This window comes from Fulmarus glacialis, unplaced genomic scaffold, assembly GCF_000690835.1.
Source record: "Fulmarus glacialis isolate BGI_N327 unplaced genomic scaffold, ASM69083v1 scaffold18347, whole genome shotgun sequence".
Lineage (NCBI taxonomy): Eukaryota > Metazoa > Chordata > Aves > Procellariiformes > Procellariidae > Fulmarus > Fulmarus glacialis.
The window spans coordinates 793-21588 of NW_009225307.1; the positions used below are offsets into that span (position 1 = coordinate 793).

General features: G+C 35.9%; 1 protein-coding gene across 1 annotated transcript; it reads right to left on the reverse strand.

Moving 5' to 3' along the window:
* Positions 1–676: 676 nt before the first annotated feature.
* LOC104080156 (protein furry homolog-like) lies at positions 677–19372 on the reverse strand (the record flags this gene model as incomplete). Its single annotated transcript, XM_009582452.1, has 7 exons — positions 677–845; positions 1307–1387; positions 1895–1974; positions 4438–4534; positions 4974–5113; positions 10920–10973; positions 19173–19372. Coding segments are annotated over 7 exons (821 nt in total), but the record flags the coding sequence as incomplete, so codon positions are not given.
* Positions 19373–20796: the final 1424 nt, after the last annotated feature.

Here is a 20796-nt window from a genome sequence, read left to right on the forward strand (position 1 = left end):
AGTGAGCGAGCGGCTGCGTGGTGTTTGGCTGCCTGCCAGGTTAAACCACAACATCCATACACATGTATGCACACTCTTCTATACCAAACTGACCACTCTGGACACAATCTAAAGAACCTATGTACATGTTAGTTTTTTCAGGATTGAGATCAATGTCAATGGCTGTTAAATAGCTCTAATAAAATTTATGACCAAGTTGCAATAACTTCAGTTACTGTGGAATGGGCGAGTTATTCATTAAGACAATTTTTAACCCACAATCAGGAGAAGCAAACAAAGAGATTTTAAGTCTCTCTAAAAAAACCTTCAGTTAATTTTCAAACAAAAGTGTTCCTTGGCATCTCAGCTGTTAGAAAAAGATGTATCAAGTAACTTTTTTTCTTTAACCCACTACTTTCACAAAGAAAGAAAATTATTTGATTGCTACCCATTTTCATTTAGTCTTGAATAAATTCATATATTACTGAGACAATTGAGAATGGGTTGTCATTATGCTCGGTACTCACGAACTGCAGAGAAACAAATGATTCATACCTCTGAGAACTTACGAACTAAACAGAAAAGGATGAAGGACGACACACAAGTAGAGTGAGCGACTGATCACAGCAAGCATCATTGTAGCTTCATGACTTAATCAAAATTATGTTCATTTCAGTTTTCTGTAATATTTATTTACCTGCATGAACTGAAATGATGCTTCAAAATCCTCCACGGGATACATCTTTACTCGAAAAAACTTCATTCCCATAATCAAACTGATGATACTTTGTACTATGTGAGGACTCTGTTCTTTTTGTCGCAGTTCTTTTAGTTCAGTGACAAACTTCTTCCTAACAGCTTGAAACCTGAACAAGGGATATAGATGGTAATTATTTGCATTCTTTGTTTTATATGATGTCTATAATAACTGATTTCTTTAGTCCATTAATGATAACAGCACCTACAGTAAAAGAAACACAAGCAAGATGAATCCTGATACTTAAAATCTAGGCATTTAAAAGTGATGATCAGCACGTTAGAATATACTTGTTAACTGAACAACAACTATTGACTGATACCAGGCCTCCCTTCCCTGCACCTACAAGTTGACAGCAAAGCAATTCAGAATTCTACTAAAGATTATTTCTTGATTTGTTCAAATTTATTGTGATGGAACATGAGACGGACACGCCAGACTACACCTGACTACACTTGACACTTAAGGGATTAGTTACTGGAGTCACTAATAAACGCTGTTATATTAAATTCTCTTTAAGTCTAGAGTCATTTTTACCCAAATGCAAGAAGAGTCAGAGACTCAACTTACTTTGATTGAGCAAGAACCCCTGTCACTTCTGCATATAAGTCTGCAATAATATGCACATTCCCAGTGTTGGTTCCTGAATACCTAAAGAGGAAAAAAAAGGAAAGAAAGAAAGGGGAAAAAAAAAAAAAAAGAAGGTGTTAAATACAACTTTGTTCTTCTAAACCCCAAGTGCGTTCTTAATTACAAACAAAAAGTTTGTTCCATAGCAAGGTGGATTATTACCATAAAAACAATGAAAGTCAAGCATAAAATGCATGGATGAGATTTAAAGTGATGTAATTTCATTGAGTGGACATAAGAGACATATTCTGCATAGGAAGTTTACTATAGTTATCCAAACTCAGACTTCTCTTACTCTGGCTGGCTATGCAAATAATTCTGTATATTCTAAGCAAAATAAACTTGGCATTATATTGAACACAGCTGTGTTCTTTCAAGGTATGTTTTCAGTTTAAAGATATCAATAAGTGTTCATCTACAGTATTATCACCAACATGTTACATCTGAGGCAAAGGAGAACAGTCACAACAATCAAGCACAGGCTAGTAATACACACAAAATACTTTAAAGTGCACAAGTGAAACTTACCCTTCCTTATGTTTAAAGTGCTTAAAAGCCAAGTTTAGAACTTCATGTACTAAAGGATCTGGCACTGGATGAACAGGTATCTGAAATGCAGGTATCATTTTTATGTATGTAACTATGCATGTATATATACACGTATGTACATATGAAGTAAATAAACAGTACTGTGAGATGCCCTGTAGAAATCTCTCCCACTACTGTCAAAGGTCACGTCCTTTGTTGGCATACGATATCAAGTTAATTCTGCAATATACGAACATTTACACAAGCTGTATTGACATTCTCTTCAACTATTTTGCATACTGGTGTTTAGGGATTAAATTCATAATAAAATAAACAACAGTAATATAAACACTATGAATTTGTCATCCAAATTTATCAGACTAGGTTAACTATGCATCTTTCCACACTTTCTACCTTGTGTGGTGTTACTATTACAAACTTAACTTCAAAATGCAATTCATCTCGATAGAAAGGAAGACAAAACCAAAAAATAAGAATGCAGAAGAGGTGATCATCCCCATTTTTTACTTTCTGCAGATGAAAGCAGCCAAAACATATAAAAATCTTCCCAGCAATAAGCAACAATTTGGTGAGAAACCAAAACCAAGCATTGATTAAAAGGCCCTTTTCTACTGAAGTTCTCTTTGATGTCACCACTTTTCTCAGGTTTAAAAGAAAACGTTTGCTTAAAAATCAAATGTATTCCTTAAAAAAAGCACTATATTTAACTACGAAGTCATAATATCTTTAAAATTTCAAAGCGATTTAGGTGGGAGCTAGGATAACCCTGCTAAACATTACTGCTTAAGAGTGATTAAGATTTTCACTAAAATATATTAGAAGAAAAGGTTACTGTCTTGTCTACAGAAAATGAAGCACTTACTGCTTGAGAATTTCATACTCTTCTGCATCAAGAAAACTATTTGTCCAAGAACTTCCAGTTACTGGAACTGGCTATTTACATGCATATTCATACAATAAGTAATATGTAGTCATTTAAGCAAAAAATTTTTGTTCCTACATAGGTCATGTCTGTCACCCTCTCTCTGGTTGCTCTGTGGATATTACAGAAAGGGCTGGACCATTCCCTTTGCACCCTCTAAAAACAGTTTGTAAGATTTAAACAATGATAGGGCTCCCAGGAAGACAGGAAGATGGATGTCATGTGAATTTAAATACCTTTATTGATAAAACCTTTATTGATAAAAAGCCATCCTTTCTGCGCTTTATTTGACTGCCTAATTGCAGATTCACATTACAGGCAGAACATACAAACCCTCCTTTAGATAACTTTTAATACTAAATTGACCGAAGGATTCTCTTAGGTGGTGTATCTATGTTTAGTGGCCCATTGCAGGTCTTTAGCAGAGGAAAATATCCTTATCAGAAAGATACCTATTTTGCCTGGAGTACAAGCATGAGAGGCTCACCAAGCATTACAGGAGTCACCACAGACTCTCTTCAAGACCAAAACTTTGGCACCTCTCCTGACATCTGAATCACTGGCAACATGTACTCTACTCAATAGAAAAAACTAGTACCAGTTCAAAATACAGAAGCTACCCATACAACCCTGCAATCCTAAAAAACCTATTCCATTTCCCCTTTCCTTTAGCACTGATAGAAAATTTAGGCAGGGAGAGAGCATGAAATAAAGACTTTCTGTAAAGCCGTAACATATAAGAGTTTGATGGTTTTAATACTGTTCTCTGCATCTCTGTGCAATGCAGTATAGGAATATCACTTTGGATGATTGGTCAGTGTCTCAGAGAAGGATAGGCAGCTCTTGTTTCACTGTTTTCATTTTTCCCTATATCACAAACATGCCACACATAACCACATAAACACAAATTTCCTACAAATTATTTGCAAACTAAACCACAGTCCTTGCTTTACTTAGTAGAGAAAGCCATTTAATTTTCATGTGCCTATATGTAAAAGACATAAACTACTTAAGTATTTGAAAAATGAAATTTGCTCAAGTCTGCTTCATGTTTCAAACCCTTTCTTACAGTAATCTTTTTCTCCTCTCAAAAAGTGCAAAGAAAAAATGCTGCTACTTAAGCCAAACTCTATCCTCTTGTCCATACACCAATGCAAATTTTATATTAACAGAAATCGTACGTGTTAACATCATCTAGCACTACATTATAAGGCAAAGCAAAATTACCTACCCTTTCTAATTTTCTTAAGATGTGACATTTTAATCTTGTCATTCAATGATTTCACACTGTATTTCAAAAATGTTTAAGCAGTCAAAAGGCACTGAACATAAACAAAATGCTATTTTTTACAGTTTTGCTTTTTGCAGCACATCAGCAGCTTTGACTTAGTGAATCCAAGACATGTGAACTGAGATAATGCAGGCATGTAAAGAAAAGACAGGAGAGGCCAAAAGCTTTATGTAACTGAGAGCATAATTACAGCCTTGCATATGCTTATCATATATATGCTCCAGTTTTTAATATAAAAATTTAACAGAGATGATCAAAACTGACATTAAACGAAAAAGATTAAAAGTCTGCCAAAGCAAAAGAGCTTACCTGTTTTAGAACCTCTATTAAAACTAAACAAAAAATGAAATCTACAGCTAAGTCCCTCCTTTCAAGTAGATAATCTCTTTCACGTTGTTGGTCATCCCTAAAATAAGAAATCAAGAACACACATATTATACACAAGACTGAACACAAATATCAAAGAGAAGGGGTATACATGTCTTTCACGCAATCATTGTTGCACACATATATAAAATGGATGGTTAGAAAGACTTTGGGGTTTGGTGCAGCACTGACATCTTGCCCCCTCCTAACCAAAACAATTCAAAAAGGGGACAAACTAGCTTGGAATTATCAGCGTCCAACTTCCTTCTGTATATCAAGCCCAAAATCATTAAGGCACTGCATGCATATCATCTACGCAAGTTAAATACACTACCTCAAAGAAGCGCATGCTCTTTCTATACAGATTTAGGTAATGACAGATCCAAATACAAAATACTTGTCAAAAAAGTACAAAGCACACATTTTCTTACAAGAAAGCACACAAAAGTCAAACAGACTTTTGCAAGGAAAACTCTTACCCCTTTGATTTTGTGCTAGATCGAGGTCTATATTCATAAGATTCATCTTCTGTTCCATTTTGACGCCTGTACCAGTCAAACAAGGTGCGTAATAAGGAGGGGAGACAGTGCTCTGCTACTGAGCTCATAGAGCTTATCAACTGAAAAAAATTAAGAAGAATAGTTTAGCATGATAAAGCAATCTAAAAATCCTAGAATTATAATCATTCTTTCAGATTTGTATTTAACATAAAAAACTGTGTATCGTATAATTTTACCAAGTGGCAACTTTATCTATCATTTTCACCTAGGACAACTGCTGTAAATATGACACTCTAAGTCAATTATTATGACAAACGTAAGCAGACAAAGTGTTCCAAAGCTCACAGGGATCAAAGAATCCTAAATTTATACAGATAACCCATATAAAACCCTTAAGAAAACAGCACATATTTTAGGATGTCCCTGAATGTTGCCATATGTATCTCTGAAGTATACGTACTTTTACATTACAAATGACAGATAAGAGATAACCCTCCTAAACCTTCCAAAACATGCTTCTTTGGTTATTATACAAACAAAAAAAAGAGCTTTTTAGATACTCTACTTTTAATACATTTGACTGTCTAGATCTCAAGTTATATTTATTTTCAGCATAACTCCCCTATCTACTGCCCTCTTTCAGAAAACCCATATGAGTCGTAAACTTATCCATGAAACAGTGGCAATAGAAACCATTATGGAACGAAGACCTTAACGTGGTATGAAACTTAAACTCCCGCGGCTTCCTTAACTTAAACAGAGCTCGCCAGTGGCCAGGCTTGGAGAGGAGAAGAATGACTGGAGAAAGACAGCATAAAACAGCTATAAACTCCCTGCTGGGAGGCAGCAGGGAGCAAGCCCATCCCCAAAACACTGGCTGGAAAAGAAGAGTTACCACATTGCTCACTGATGCCACATATTAATTACCTCTTGCATCTTTCAAATAAGTTTCAATAGAAGCCACCCTCATGCGATAACTTATCTATTATTCACTATTCTGGAAAACCAAGATAATGTCAACGCCATTGTTTCTTTGTCCTCATTTGAAGCATCTTGTTTTTTCAGGTTTGTGGAAGGGATGGGGGCAGGTTAACCATAAGGAATCATCAGAAGGATCTCTTTCAACCATCTGAATACTCTACTCAGCTTGTTAACTAGTCAGCTATTCAAGTCACAAGAATTAAGTAGTAGTATTGACTTTCTGAAAAATCCCTGAATTATACAGACAAGCGGAGAAACCTCCTGAAAATAAGTAAAGTCGTATTCTATGAATTCATAAAATGTTACACCCCAGTATACAATACAAACTGCATATATTCCAAACCTGAAGAGGAACTAGTTTCCCTAAGAAATTTTTATTAGACTAATGAGATTATGTTTTTCTTATTATGTCTGTCAATAGGACACCCACTAACAAGGGATGCAGTGGAAAAACTAGGCATGCCTACTGCAGGAGAGGCACACACGTTGAGCTAACTGCACAAAAAGGTGAAGGCAGTTACTGCAGGCAACACAAAAACATACAAAGTATTTTAAACACAGAAAAGAAACAGAAGCTAGAAATGAAGTGTAGGCTTGCTATAGCGCCTCGCATTTTGGAATAAACACTAAATTTTGAGAATAGCTTCATCTTATACTAATATATGCTGAAATCTTTACGACTTGCTTTGGAAACCAAGCGTGTTGTAAGCTTGTTCCTTGTGCTCCGATATCCATACAAAATAAATACCCACTCAACCAACCAACACATATCAGACTTCTAGAAGCAGACAATATAAACAGCTCAATTTTACCACTGTAAAGTAATACTATGATCTGAAATAAAGCAGTGCGTGATGAAATGGAACGTGTACAAATTAAGATGTTGCTCAAGAGAATTTTCTGATGTGGCAGAAGTCTAACAAACTTCCTTGGAAAAAAAAACAACAGCGAAAACTTGTGAAGAGGGAGAGGAGAAGAGGAAAGAAAAATTATGAGGAAATTTGAAACACTTCTGGGCTAATATTAAAACTATCATCCTTTACAAAGAGGAAGCATCAGAAAAAAAAACCTCAAAAGACTAATGTTTATTGGTAAGACTTCGAGAAATCTTCACTGAGTTTTCACTAGCAAGAAATGCCTGCTACTTGCATCAGCTTGGGGTACTCAAACATATGTTGACCTCACTAGCATTCTCCAGCCATGAGCAGAAATTGCAAGTTAAAAGCATTAATATATTTTGGGGAAAAAAATTATTCAGAAACCAGAAAGAACAAACCCTCCTCATGAGTTACTAAACTGAAGGTATTAGACTCAGCATAAAATCACCAGCGTAACTGGTACTGGTAATCCTTAGAATGAAAGCTAAAGCTAAACTTGCTGAAGAAGGGATCTATCACCAACCACAGCACTCCAAAATGTGTTTTGCCTTCAGAATTTACTGTCAATTTTCATACCCCAAATAACATAAACACTGGGAAAATACATTAATTTCTCTTTCTCTAAAAATAATGATATATGCAATACGTGGCACAGAGCTACGTTCATACAGGAACTACACACACAACAGGACAGGAACAGATTAAGCCAACACTTAAGTCACCCTGTGCTGTCAATGTAAAATGCCCCCACAAAGCACTTCTACTCCTCTGCCCTCCTTCTGAACTGACGGGTTTATTAGTAGAAGAGAAAGAAGAAAGCTGCATCTTAAGCTTTACTAAGCCTTTTCCTTAGGTTTTCCTGCAAGTTTACACAGTATATTAATACTACTACCACTCATAAACTTCCAGCAGTTGGGCAATTTACATCGTCTTCCACAGACACAAGCTGTATCACATGCTTTAAAAAAAATTGTCATTGGTAAAGTGCTAAACCCAGAAACTACTGGCATTATAAAGCATTTTCCTCTTGAAATGAAAAAACAGCTTTACATTATAATTATTTACTTCCTGCCAAGTTTTGCATCCTTAACATTTTAATGAAAAGGCACTGGAATTATCAGGAAGATGAAATCTTTGCTCATATTACATAGCTGCTAAGCAGAACGTGAGCTATATGCTTATTCTTTTTATTTAAAATAATTATCATATTGCTTGGATACTAAATTCAGGATCATCTTCTATAAAAAGTATAAGAAAACCCTTTTATTTTAGCATTAAATTATGCCTAGGTTGAAAGCAGCAATCCAGACAAAGACAGATCGTGTAATGCCCAAGAGGACAGGGCTGGACTAGTCATCATGACATATATTCCTCAGAATGAAACAGCAAAGCGTGCTCCAGTCTTAAAGGCCGTAAAGCATTGCTAATCGCTGCACTTCACATACCCAACAGCATGCTGAGAGGTAAGGAGAGAGAGATGCAAAATTATAGTAAGATGCTAGAGCCCAAATTCCAGCTATGGCCAAAATCCTGATCCTGAAAACATTGCTCAAGTTGTGCCTAATCACAAACAAGCCTGAATCCCAGAGACACGTCTGATTTCAGCAAAGTCACTGAGATGGCCACAATATACTTCTGCATGATCATAAAGTTTTGGTGTCTTAGGACAAGAGTAGAAAATTGCCAAGTATGATTCCTACCACAAACAAAACAAGAAAAATACAAGCTATTTCAGTTTCAAGCTGTACAAGCAAAAATATTTTAAGAAATGCAATATATGCTCTATAAAAAAATTCCTCTCCGGTAGCTTCTTGATGCACTGGGAATGATAAAGGGAAAGCACTGGTACTAAAATGCTAAAATTTTTAACAGTTTAGAAGTGTATCAACATAAACATTTCCTTCTCATTTTCCAAAGTTTCGTCTCTTTTAGTTAAATTTACATTTTTGTTCCAATTAAAACCTCAATGACAAATAAAAGAATTGTACTATTTGAAATTTAAAACCTATTGATTTTGCACACTTGGATCTAATAGCAGCCATCTTGGTCTGATTATGCTTCCAACAGAAACAATTTATAATCCCATTAAACAGCTATTTTACTTTTTCATTATAGGGACAGTCAACACTACACGCCTTTCTCCCCTGTCCCTCTTCTCATCACTTATGGAGCCGAGAGAATGATTGTTAACTTACTCCCAGAGTCCCTCTTGTGTTTCAGCCATGCTCTTTTTATTCACAAAGTACAACACTTACTAGCTCAGACACCATATCAGTACAGCTACAGCCACTTCTTAGACTTGAATTCCTAACTCCATAAAGATCTCCGGGTGAACAAGGTTGGCCCAGCGACAGCGCTAGCTTCTCTGCTGTGTCAGTGGATGCTGTGGCCATGCACTCTGGACCCTCCTCTCTCCCACACTTTGCCAATCTCTTTTTACTCTGCAGTCTTCTGCACTGCTGGAGAATTGATCTTAATATGGGTTTCCTACACCCAGCAATGAACAGAGGGAAACAATCTTAATTCCTTTTGCCAAACAATGTTCAAAATTCCCTATCAAAATTTACAATTCCTGTCACCACAAGGGAACCCTTCCGCTCTGACTCTCTAAAGTAGTTTTTCAGTGCCATTAAAATTCAGATCTCAATGAACCCAAAGTAGATTACAAATAACAAAAGAACAAAATAAGAACTCAGGCACACACACACACACTCACACACACACAATCAAAATGAATTATTTTCAAAGTACTTACATTTTCAGGAAAACGAGCTTATTTCTATATTACAAGATTTCAAAAGTTATATGCTTTATTTTTTACTTTTCTTCACTCAGCATATTTTTAAAACCTATATATAGTTGAATATATGACTACTAGTGATTTATAAAAAACATCCTTAACTGAGGAAAAATGTGGGGGTGGGAGCCGGAGTTAGTAGAAAAATCAGTAGTATTACAGATTTCTTTAGATCATCCCTATCATGCATATTATTTAGCTTTTGGTCAGCTTTAAAACAAAATACTGAATTTATGCCCTATCCCCCCTCACCCATTTTCCTTGCTTATGAGTAAACTTTCATTTAGGAGATAATGGCCTTACAGCAGATTAGATTAGAAAATATTAAAAGGCTATGTGAGGTTTTTGGTGGTGGTTTTGTTTTTGTTTTTCTTTGAAAAGAAAACTATACATCAAATATTACATGCTATTATTTGTTTCTCTTTTGGGAGGAGGGAAAAGAGGTGCACAGATGGCTATCAATTGAAAAGTAGGGGCAGGTCCGCAGATTTCACCGCAGTGTCTAATACCTACATCCAAGGAGTAATGGAAAGCATGAAACAAAAATCCAGTTAGAGAAGATATGGACAGAACACTAAACTCCATACAGCAAGATGCTATTCATTAACAGTTAAAGACAGGAACAGGCAATTAATGGGGCTTCATCTGAATGCTGCCTCTCTGTTGCAAGGAAGCAGTTACGGGACAAAAACATGCCTATACTATGAGAGAGTTAGAAATACAGACAATAAACATGAATAAATCAAGCAGAGAGTTATTCCAGGTACAGTTCACTTATAGTAAGTGAAACAGAATAGCCTCACAGTGAGACTATACACTCAGCAAAGGGCAAAGTAATATTTTGAATCTACCTTATGCCTTCTGCCATAGAATCAAAAAGCCCTCAGTAAAAGCCATGTTACTGAAATAAACAGTATTTGCTTATAAAAGCAGAACCCCAAACACTGAAACAGTAAGTGATATAGGCTGAGGTTACACAAAGCCTGTTAACAGGAATAGAAATAAATTCTTTTTGTCCCCTACTACATTTCAGCATCTTTCCTACAGCAGCTTTCACTGCCACCTTCAAATAATTAATCTATTCTAGTAGTTTCTTACTATCATAATCTAAAATGGAAAATAAAGTCTAACTAACATTCAAGGTCTAAATCTTCTGACGCTGATTCACATGTGGATGTTCCAAGTCATTACAACAGTGGAACCACTCTTCTGCAAAAACAGAGGCCACCTTAGTCCAATAAAAACTGCCTTCAATTACGTGTCTCCTACCTGATCAAACTGAAGATCTTCACCTCTTTGAAGAGATCTGGACAAGAGCTTTTCCTGTAAAAAAAAAAAAAAAGAAACATGAATTTCACAATGCAATCGATCAAAGATAGATTTCTTCTTTCTCAGTTATATTACAGAACAAAGAACAAACTTTTAATGTCAGTATTTGCATTATTTTTCAGCTAGAGCCATTTTTGAAGATGGGAAGAATACAGTTCTAAAATTAACTGGGTAGCTTAATAGTAATAAGGTTAAAGACTGACAAATAGAAAATGTCAAACACCACTCCCAAACAGCAGGGCCTACAGCAATGTGTTCAACAAAGATAGCTGGCATTGGGTGCCAAGTGTAACTTAGAAGGAAAGTCATTCCCATCTGAATTAACAAGCACATTCATGTTCATGTAAGGCAGTTATTGTAAGCTACAAGAATGAATTTTAAAATCCCTCAAAAAGGCAGAGACAATTGTTCAATGCATTTCCAACCTGTGCTTTCCCTGAACTGCAATGAAAAATAGCTAGAAAACCTAGTCCAGGAAAAGGAGAATATTAATAACAACTTGCTTGACAGTTGAAATAACTTTGTAAGGAACAGAAAAGATGCAATATTACTAGAATTTAATTATTACAATATTTCATTGCTACCAGTACCATAAGACATACTGCTCTGTTAAAAGCAAAATTAAATAATATTCCTGACAAAATAATTCAGTGAGAATTAAAGCATTAAGAAAACAAAACTCTCATGGCACTTAGGGACATGGTTTAGTGGTGGACTTGGCAGTGTTAGGTTTACGGTTGGACTTGATGATCTTAAAGGTCTTTTCCAACCTAAAGGATTCTATGATTCTATGAACTGTAATAGTAAGGTAATAGTAATTCTTACTAGTCACTGTTGAGAGTACCAAATTATACAGTTACAAGAAATACAACTTCTATAGTCTCCTGCTAAGGTATCCTGGAAAGTAAAAAAAAGAAAAGGGGAAGAAAAAAAAAAAAAAACCAAAAAGACTAAATCCCATGTACTGGCTCTGAGAGTCTTACAGTAAGCCAAGTGCCATATTAACAGCTTTAAGGGCGTACTACAAAGCAGTAAGATATATAAAGATGTGATCAGCATTTCTTGCTACTTACAGAAATTTTAAACTACTTTTCACTTCATTTTGTCGAGGAAGGTAGAAAAAGTACTCAAGGTAAGTACTCACATTAGATTGCAGTAAGCAAACAAAGAGCTTTTATGGAGCAAATTAAGTCAAGTAGTAAGCTAGAAGGGCTGTTAATTTGCCTGGTCTGGGATGTAAAAGGAGGTGTCAGCGGTACTGATAGCCAGCACTACTCTCAACAGGTTGCGCCCCAGCTAACACAAAGTAACTGCTCAGTAGTTTAGTAAGAGACAAAGCCCATGCTGTCAGGCTGTTGACAAAAATTTAAAAAGTCAATATTTCTTGGCATTTAACACTTCCAAGGCTGCAACAGACAGGTTCTATGTTAAACAGATACAAATTGGGATTGCATGCACCAACTCCAAGATTCAAACTGGCAACTTATTTTCGCTTGTCCTAATCGTAATCTTGAAAACAGGAGACAATTTCTGGCATTTTCTGCTATGAGTGCAGCTGTATTTGGTGTTCAAAAAGACACAATCTCTGGCAACTATTACAGCCTCTGAAAACTTGAATTCAACATTGCCCAAGCAAAAAGCATTTGCCTACTCTGAAAGTATAACTTGAAATAATACAGGTACCAATTCACAAGTCAGACCATTTTCACTTTCTATAATCCAAAGAAATCCACTTAATTGTCTAAGAAAACACTGTCATTTATGTAGACTTCCAGTATGTCTAAATAAAAAATATTTTAAAAAAAAAGGTGGTTTCAGAAAATACATTTAACATTCAGAAATAGTTCTATTTGTTCATCGACTGATGTATTACCCAATGTTCTGTCACTGTGTATTCAAAAGCAAGGGGGAAAAGGTTTCAGATACTGGCAAATAAACACTTATTTGAATCTTACAAATTCATATAATTTTACGTGTTAAGTATTTTCAAAATACTGTTATGCGAATTGACATTTTGCAGCAGATACCAAAAGCTCCAGAGAGCACTTGCAAATCAGAATTCACTTTTAACTAGAATTCCTCCCTCCCCTTTTTTTATAAGGAAACATCTACTGTAGGTGAATTCATGTTACCTGTACTATGCTTTTAGATAAACTGCACAAGTAATTTTTTAATCTTATCTATAAAGCAGAAACATGAGAAATGTTCCACCCTATATAAACACCGTATACTGCTGAATAAGCTGAAGGAAAATAACTAGAAAAATATTTCCCAAGAAGATGGAGAAGTGACTTTCCTGTAGGAAGATGGTAAATAATCAGGTTCCTTAAGTCTCCTTATGATACAATGCCCCAACATGCCACATTTCCACCATGGTACTACAAAGCTATTATACAGGTGAACAAACGCAGGGTTTATTATATCCATTGCATGTGTCTAAAACCAGAAATAGCTAAAGAAAAGAATGATAACAAATCAAAGAGAACTGAAATAATCCTTAAGTTTTTAGACGAAGAAGTTGAAATACATGTCAATATAGCAAACTATTTTTAAGATAGTTCTGAAAGTTTAGCTTTTTTCCCCCCACATTCTATACTGAGACACTTCTGTACATCAAATGTTGATACAATTTTAGATTTTCAGTATCAGAAAGAATTAAGACCTTACAAGTTCATAATCCTCTCTATTATTTTTCCTCAGCATTAAAAATCTTAACTGCTAAAAGGTAAATATCACCGTAAGTAATGTAACACCTACCACATAAATGTGACATGACCAAATAATACTCTTCAACCCAGCCACAGGTTTATCAAGGCTTTTGAATTATTTGTATGGCTTTAAAATTTTTTTTTTTTTCAATGTCTTTTTCTAACTCTGCTTTGTCATGGCCCCAGTCATCTCACATGACTTACAAAAATCTATCCAACAGCATAAAGTAAAGGTCTGAAAACTTCCACTGAATTAATAATTTAAGAATTATTTTCCTGGCTTCCTGAAGTTCAGAGAGAGATGGAAATAATAGGTCTACATTTATCTTTTATAAGAAGCGAAATGAAAAAAAAAACCCACTATTGAATTAAGCAGAGAGCAGTTTGCATCCATTGTGTAAAGCAGAAATGTCAACATATGGCAGGCACCAGAGATCAGGATGTAGACAGACCTGTGTGTGCTGTGCAAACAACTGCACCCGGGGAAAAAGGTACCACCCGTTGGCCCCACTCCAGTATTCACCGGCACCGTCCTCTGGTGGCTAGCACACCTCAGCAGGGCGGCTCAGGTGAACGCAGCAAAACTAGCACACTTGTTTCTGTCCTCCAAGCTGCAAGTAAGAAACCAGAGGAGCGATGCTGTCTTGCCTCCCTTAGCCCAAGTGCTGGGCAGCGCCTTCATCCTTGCCCCAGCGTCAGAGCAGCGTACAAGAAACGCTGCGCTGAAGAAATGCAGTGTGCTAAATTTTACAGATTTCAGACAAGCTTTTGAAAGCACCTAGGCAAGACTTGCAAAAGCGTACAGTATTAGTCTGAGCAATGTTTCATTTCTCCATGATGGGATAAAATAAGCCTGTTGCCAACACCCCCGAAATACTCTTGCTGGTTTTCACTTAGACGTGAGACTGAACTACAATTTAGTAAGTTAGCAGCTTACCTAGTTAACAGCTTGGTAACTTGGTGGTACTGTGTTAAACTGTCTCTGCTTAAATTCTAACCGTCTATACTTACATGCAGCCTGACAAAATACAAGGTAACTGAATTTATCACTAATCTTTTTTACTGGTATAGTTTGCTTGACATTTGGGGAAGGCTGGTATCATGCCTCACAGTCATCCTTGCTCAACTGAGGAAGAGTATTTTAAGCTAAAATAAATCGTGCCTGAGCCCTTTTTCCTTTAAAACTATATAATACTACAAAAGACTTAGAAGAATTTATTTTAAAAAAGAAAAAAAAGGTGTTTAAATTTAATTTACTCACTAAAAAGACGATCTGCCTTCCCGCGGTTACGCTTGCTACTTGAAACATTTATTTTAAGCATTTGCTGTTAAGCTCTTTCTGTAACTTTGGAAACTCTGCGGTATTAAAATTTTGCAAGCAGAGAACTCTTAATTAAATCAGTGAAAGGAAACTACTTTGTTACTCGCTGAGTATCCTAAGTAAATTCACAGCCAGAGAAACCATTTAGTTACTTTTTAAAATCACAAGTCAGTTATTCCTAGATGAAACTCATACATCTGGCCAAAACGGTACCATCCCCTCACCCCGAGATGCTGTCTTGATCTGAAGTTAATATTTTTTTAAATTTTTTTTTTTTTTAAAATTCCTTTTTGCTCCCCTGCTGACATGTTCATCTTCAAGTTTTAAAAAGCATCTAGCTCCTAACTTTAATTGGTCTGGCTCCAAGTTCTCTCCAACAGCTTCATCCAACAGCCTAGCTTCATCTAACACATTAAAGATTTATGTAACACTATATATACTCTCCACATAAACTTTAATATTTGTAGCCAAGTCATTCCACAAAATCAAATCACACTAAAATGATAAAAGGCCTTCCTCTCCTCCTGTAAAGCCTTTTCTGCAATGTCAGTCAGTACTGTTCCTGTGCCCCTTCAGCCTTTTTCCTTTCTTTTTAAATGTCATATACTAGAACTGAATATTCAGTATTTATATCAAATTCTACAAACACAAATAAAGCCACTTTAGTACTTTCTTCCATTCAGACACCTAAGGGTTTCCTTCCACCTCTTTGTATTACACAGGCTCAGCTTGTTGCATTTTTCTACAGCTTCTAGCACCTCTTTTAAATTGCTGGTTTTCTGTATAATCCTTCCTTCCCACCAGAATAAAATATGGAATGTTGGCTATATGTGCAAATTTACATCTGCATTAAAGTATTTTGTTTAAAGGAATTCAACCTAGCAAATGAACCCAGACAGAACTGTTAAAAAGACTTTCACAAATTACTACTCCACTAATATTTACAATTTCGTATTTTACCCCAAAGCACACTGTATACTCACAAAATAACAATTTCAGAATCTTATTAGTAAAAGATCCTGACTAATGTAGGCTTCATCCAAGCACCATAGAACATCACCAGACAAAAGAGCTGGGAATCACTCTTCTTTCACAAGTGCATTATTTTATTAGTTTCATGGGTTTTCTAATTTTTAACCTGGTAAGATGTTTCGATTTTATATGATTAACAGATTTAAAAACATTTGTTTAACAGTTAACAGCGTGGCAGCGAGACGCAGCCTGGGACTGTTGTCAGAGTATTTATTTAATCCGGTCTAGGGACAGGTTTTGCAGCACAAGTGAACTGCAGGGCTATTATATTTACCTTGCTACCAGTATTCCGGTTATGAGATTTAACTCCAAACTAGCTGTGTCTACAGGAAAAGCCCTCTTCGGCACATCTGAATCACAGTCAGTCTATGTCATTCTGGCCAAGCACTACCCTCCCTGTACGTTTAGCAGATGAATGGAAAAAGGGGCCAAGACAGCGGCATTCGCAGCTGGAGGCATGTGGACCACCCCGAGTGGAGCTACCCGCTTGTCCACCCACAGCATCACTACCCCCACAGTTCTCCTCTCACTCCTTAACCACGTACCCTTCACCATTTGCGTGCCCCTTTTCCTACAAACGTTTCTGTGCTTTCTTATCAGACTCTCCTGAATACCTAACTCTTCTGGATGTCTATAAGGAAACAGACAAGTTATGTTTAAGTTGTAGGCTTGCCTGGTACACAAACACACACACATATATATGCCATGTATACCTAAGTAGGTGTGTATAAAGAAATGCTTCGTTTTCCTCAGCCTTTGATCTACTAATGGTTTTAGTTGAAGATGATCCGATCAGTGACACCACAGAACACGTTTAGCTCCCTTTTTGTGTTCTTTTGGAATGCTGCTTAGAACATTTTCCCTAAAGTTTCAAAACTGGGGTCCAAATGCTCACACGTGCCTTCTTCTGTAATATGGTCATTCACAGCAATAAAGAACACTGCTGCAAGCAGCATTTGCAAGCACAGGCCTTTCAATTTAGTTGACTTTCTAGTTATCATTTCAAATTATTTTATCTTTTGCCTGTAACTAAAAGAACTTAACTTTAAGATTTCAACACTCAAATTCATTGCATGCCAAATCTATTTTATGTCCTTGACCTATTTTGTCCAAGAGATGGTAATGCAGAGATTACAGCCCCCTGCACATATGTAAGGAACTAATAAAACTTCAAACTGCATTCACACAAAATAATTGCATCTATATAGAAATAAAAATTAAGTGTATATTGCAGGAAGTATTCCTGGCTGAACAATGTGGAAAACATCCTATAGTGCTGTAGCTATAATGCAAGGATTTCTGTTAATTCTGAAATCAGTAAGCCTGTCCTGTACATTATACTCTACCTTCAGATGATTAGAAGAAATGAGCAGAAAGAAGCACTCCTACACAAAAGCAAGTACGTAAAAATTAGGGAGAGAACAGCAGTAAGAGGAAGAGATAGTGAGAGAACCCAGCATGCAGCGGGTGGCAGCGGGTGTTGACACAAGAAGGAGACATGGAGACGCAAGCATTCGAGCGCATGCCCTTCCAACCTCAAGATCAAGCCTACTTTCTCAGAGGGGTGACCAACGAACGAACGAACAAATTCTTTTAGGAACAGCTAAAGTATGATGGTTACCAGGAAGAGAATCATCTGAATTAAGACTGCCACCATACGCTCAATTCAATGTGTCAAACACAGCTTATTGTGAAGTTCATTCTACATAGTCATATATTGCTCTTACACGGGCATCTGTGTCGCATCGTGCGTGCACAGGATGACTGTGATTGCAGCAAATTGTAATGAAGGTGTGCATCTGTCCCATTTCTTATAAAATTTGAGAGGTATGTAGGAAACAACATAGGGCAGTATGGGACGTATAAAGTTATTTTTATAGCTATTTAAAGCTATGTGGAGGAAATGGGACACCTAGAACAACAGTTTACTTGATAGCATGCCCATAATACAGCATAATCTTGACATCATGCCTTGGGCATAGCAGAGTCATGATTACCTGCCACTACACAAAGTTATAGGGTTATTAATATTTTAAAATTTAAAAAAATGTAATTATATCCAGTCAACTTCTGATTTTGTAAAATAATGATATTTTTTTTTTTTTAGCTATACAGTAACCATTTCATGAATCTTCACCACTAAAATTAAGTTAAATATTAGGTGGCCGTGAGGGCTTTCTTCCCCCAAAAGGCTATATGCATCCTTGAATGAAAAAGACTATAAGAAAAATTGCACTACAAAATATCTTCTAAACAAATTTATTACGAGAATTAAAGGAGGAAGAAAAGCACAGGGACAAGAACGTTGAGGAACTGAGCAAAGTCAAGAACATCAGAAGCTGCATTACCACATGGAAGAAATTACTGCTGTATTACATTATACCTGTAAAAATAATATTATTTTATAGAAAGTTCTGATCTGATCACAGTTGCAATGCACTGGGTATGACCTTTACAGGTCATATGTTGAGACTAGAGGGTGCATTTGCATCTCCCATTGAACACCAGAATGGCCAATCACTTGTGTAAAAAACCCCACACCTTTAAGGGATACTAATACTAACTCATAGCTCAAAAAAAAAACCCCTGAAAAAAAACCCAAAACAAGCGAAATTTCCAAGTTAAAAAAAATCCATTTCAAGATCATGAGGTCATGCAGCCTGGATCACCAACAGAATTTTGCATTTTGCCTAATCTGCAATATATAATGGCTGCTATATTCTTCCAGGTGTTAGTGTCATTACTTGGGAAAACAAACCAAATGCATCTTTTCTTGAAAGTATATTGTCAAAGTATTATTTCAAAGAAACATCAACAGGAAACACTTTACAGTGTTAATGAAGGAATATTTTTTGTTGTCACTATTTCCTTTTGTAACTTTACAGAACTTAAGAATAACAAGAGGTCTTGTTTCCAGTAACCACTCCATAACAGTTTTAACGGAAGTCAATAAAACATAATCCAGGTAGCAACCCTGTTTGCAGAAGCCTATTTATTCTTGAGATAATCCCTTTGAAAAGTCAACAATATCTGGAGATGTTTTTTTCAGTAACCATACATATGATAAATAAGCCTATTTTAGAAAAAAAGCAGGACCATTTCAAGGGATACTATGGAAAAAAAAGGACTCACCAAAGGTTCAGCCATTACAACTTCAATTTTCTTTTCAGCTTGAACAGCAAATTCAGCAAAGAGGCTTTTGATGACATACTCGCCAGGCTTGACATCTGGATCAATAGTAATGTTAGACATGATGATGCCTCTCTTCTCCCAGGTGGAAACAACACTTGGAGAAACTCTGCGTTTATTTACTCTGCTGGGTGGTGTGGAGGCTACAGAAAAAAAAGAAAAATGAAGAGCGATAAAGCAGAGCTTCTAAACACAATGCCTGTCACTTCCCTACTTTCCCGTCCACCACACAGATGTATTCACGCAGTAAATTCTGTAAACCAGAAGAAGGAAATAACTAGCTATAACATCCAACAAGAATTTTTTTTTTTTTAATTAGGTGGGAAATTCTACTGTAAAGATAAGTTGCATAAGAGTTTACAATGTAACTCTTTTTTTTTAATTGATAAAACACAAAACTGTCTTATGCTGTGTGAACAGCCCCATGCTGAACACAACTGTACAATGATCATGATACAGTTTAGAGCTTTTAAAATCTGGTATCTTCAGTACAAGTATGACTAAAAATCAAAAGTTCAATTTAAAGGGTTATCTCACTATATTGTGAGATGCATCTGATTGATCCAATTTTTATAAATAGTCCACGAAGTTCAAATTTCTACTTGGTGTCCAAATATCTTCAAGAGAAATACTTCCTTAGCCCCTCTCAGCACTTTGTGTCAGTAAGCTGATTTTCCTAACAAGAACACAAACCCTTTCTAGACAAGTATTGTTAACTATTTTTCTCCACTCTCTAGTCACTAATCTGAAAGACTTGTTCCTTATCAGAAATATTAATTGATCAATATAAATAATATTAGATATATTAGTCTCCCTCTCTAAGGATTAGCGCTTCCACTCTTATACTGAAATTGTCATATGCTAAGTTTACATATATTTATCCACCTTTAATTTTATTTTCCTCCCTAAGCACTCAAAAACATTTCTTTATTATAACTGCTGCCACACAATGTGAATTGCAGTACTGAAAATCAGGTATCAGAACTCACTCATACATGAGTTTGACATACACATAACGATTAGAGTAAAAAATTACAACTCTTGTCTTGCACACTATAAATCAAAATAACTGTTGACATCTCTAACGATGCCACAGATGTACCCAGAAAGGTCTGGTATTTCTCTAGCATATTCCATGATTGCAGACATTATTTTATTTATTGACCTTAGGAATTTATATTAAGAATTCTTACCTATTGATATAAAGATTTTATTTTCCTAAGACAGTTGTGTAAGAACCTAGTCTCAGTCTATTTTATTGTATTACATACCACGATTTGTTCAGGTAAGCTTCTTTAAGGCTTTTTGCAGTTAGAATGTAAGGAGATGCGCTTAGCCAATTTTGATGAACTTTCAAAATTTTTGTGTGTTTTCAACTTGTACATGTGCAATTCCTATTAACTAAATATTATCCACAATTTTTACTCAAACATTTCTTCAGTGTTCAACTCATTCATGAAAATACTGGTTGCCATGGAGACCAAACCTTTTGCATCTCCCCAAGTTTGAGTCTCAGCCATTCATAATTTCTTCTATCACCTCAGAAAGTTACATTTTACGTAACTTA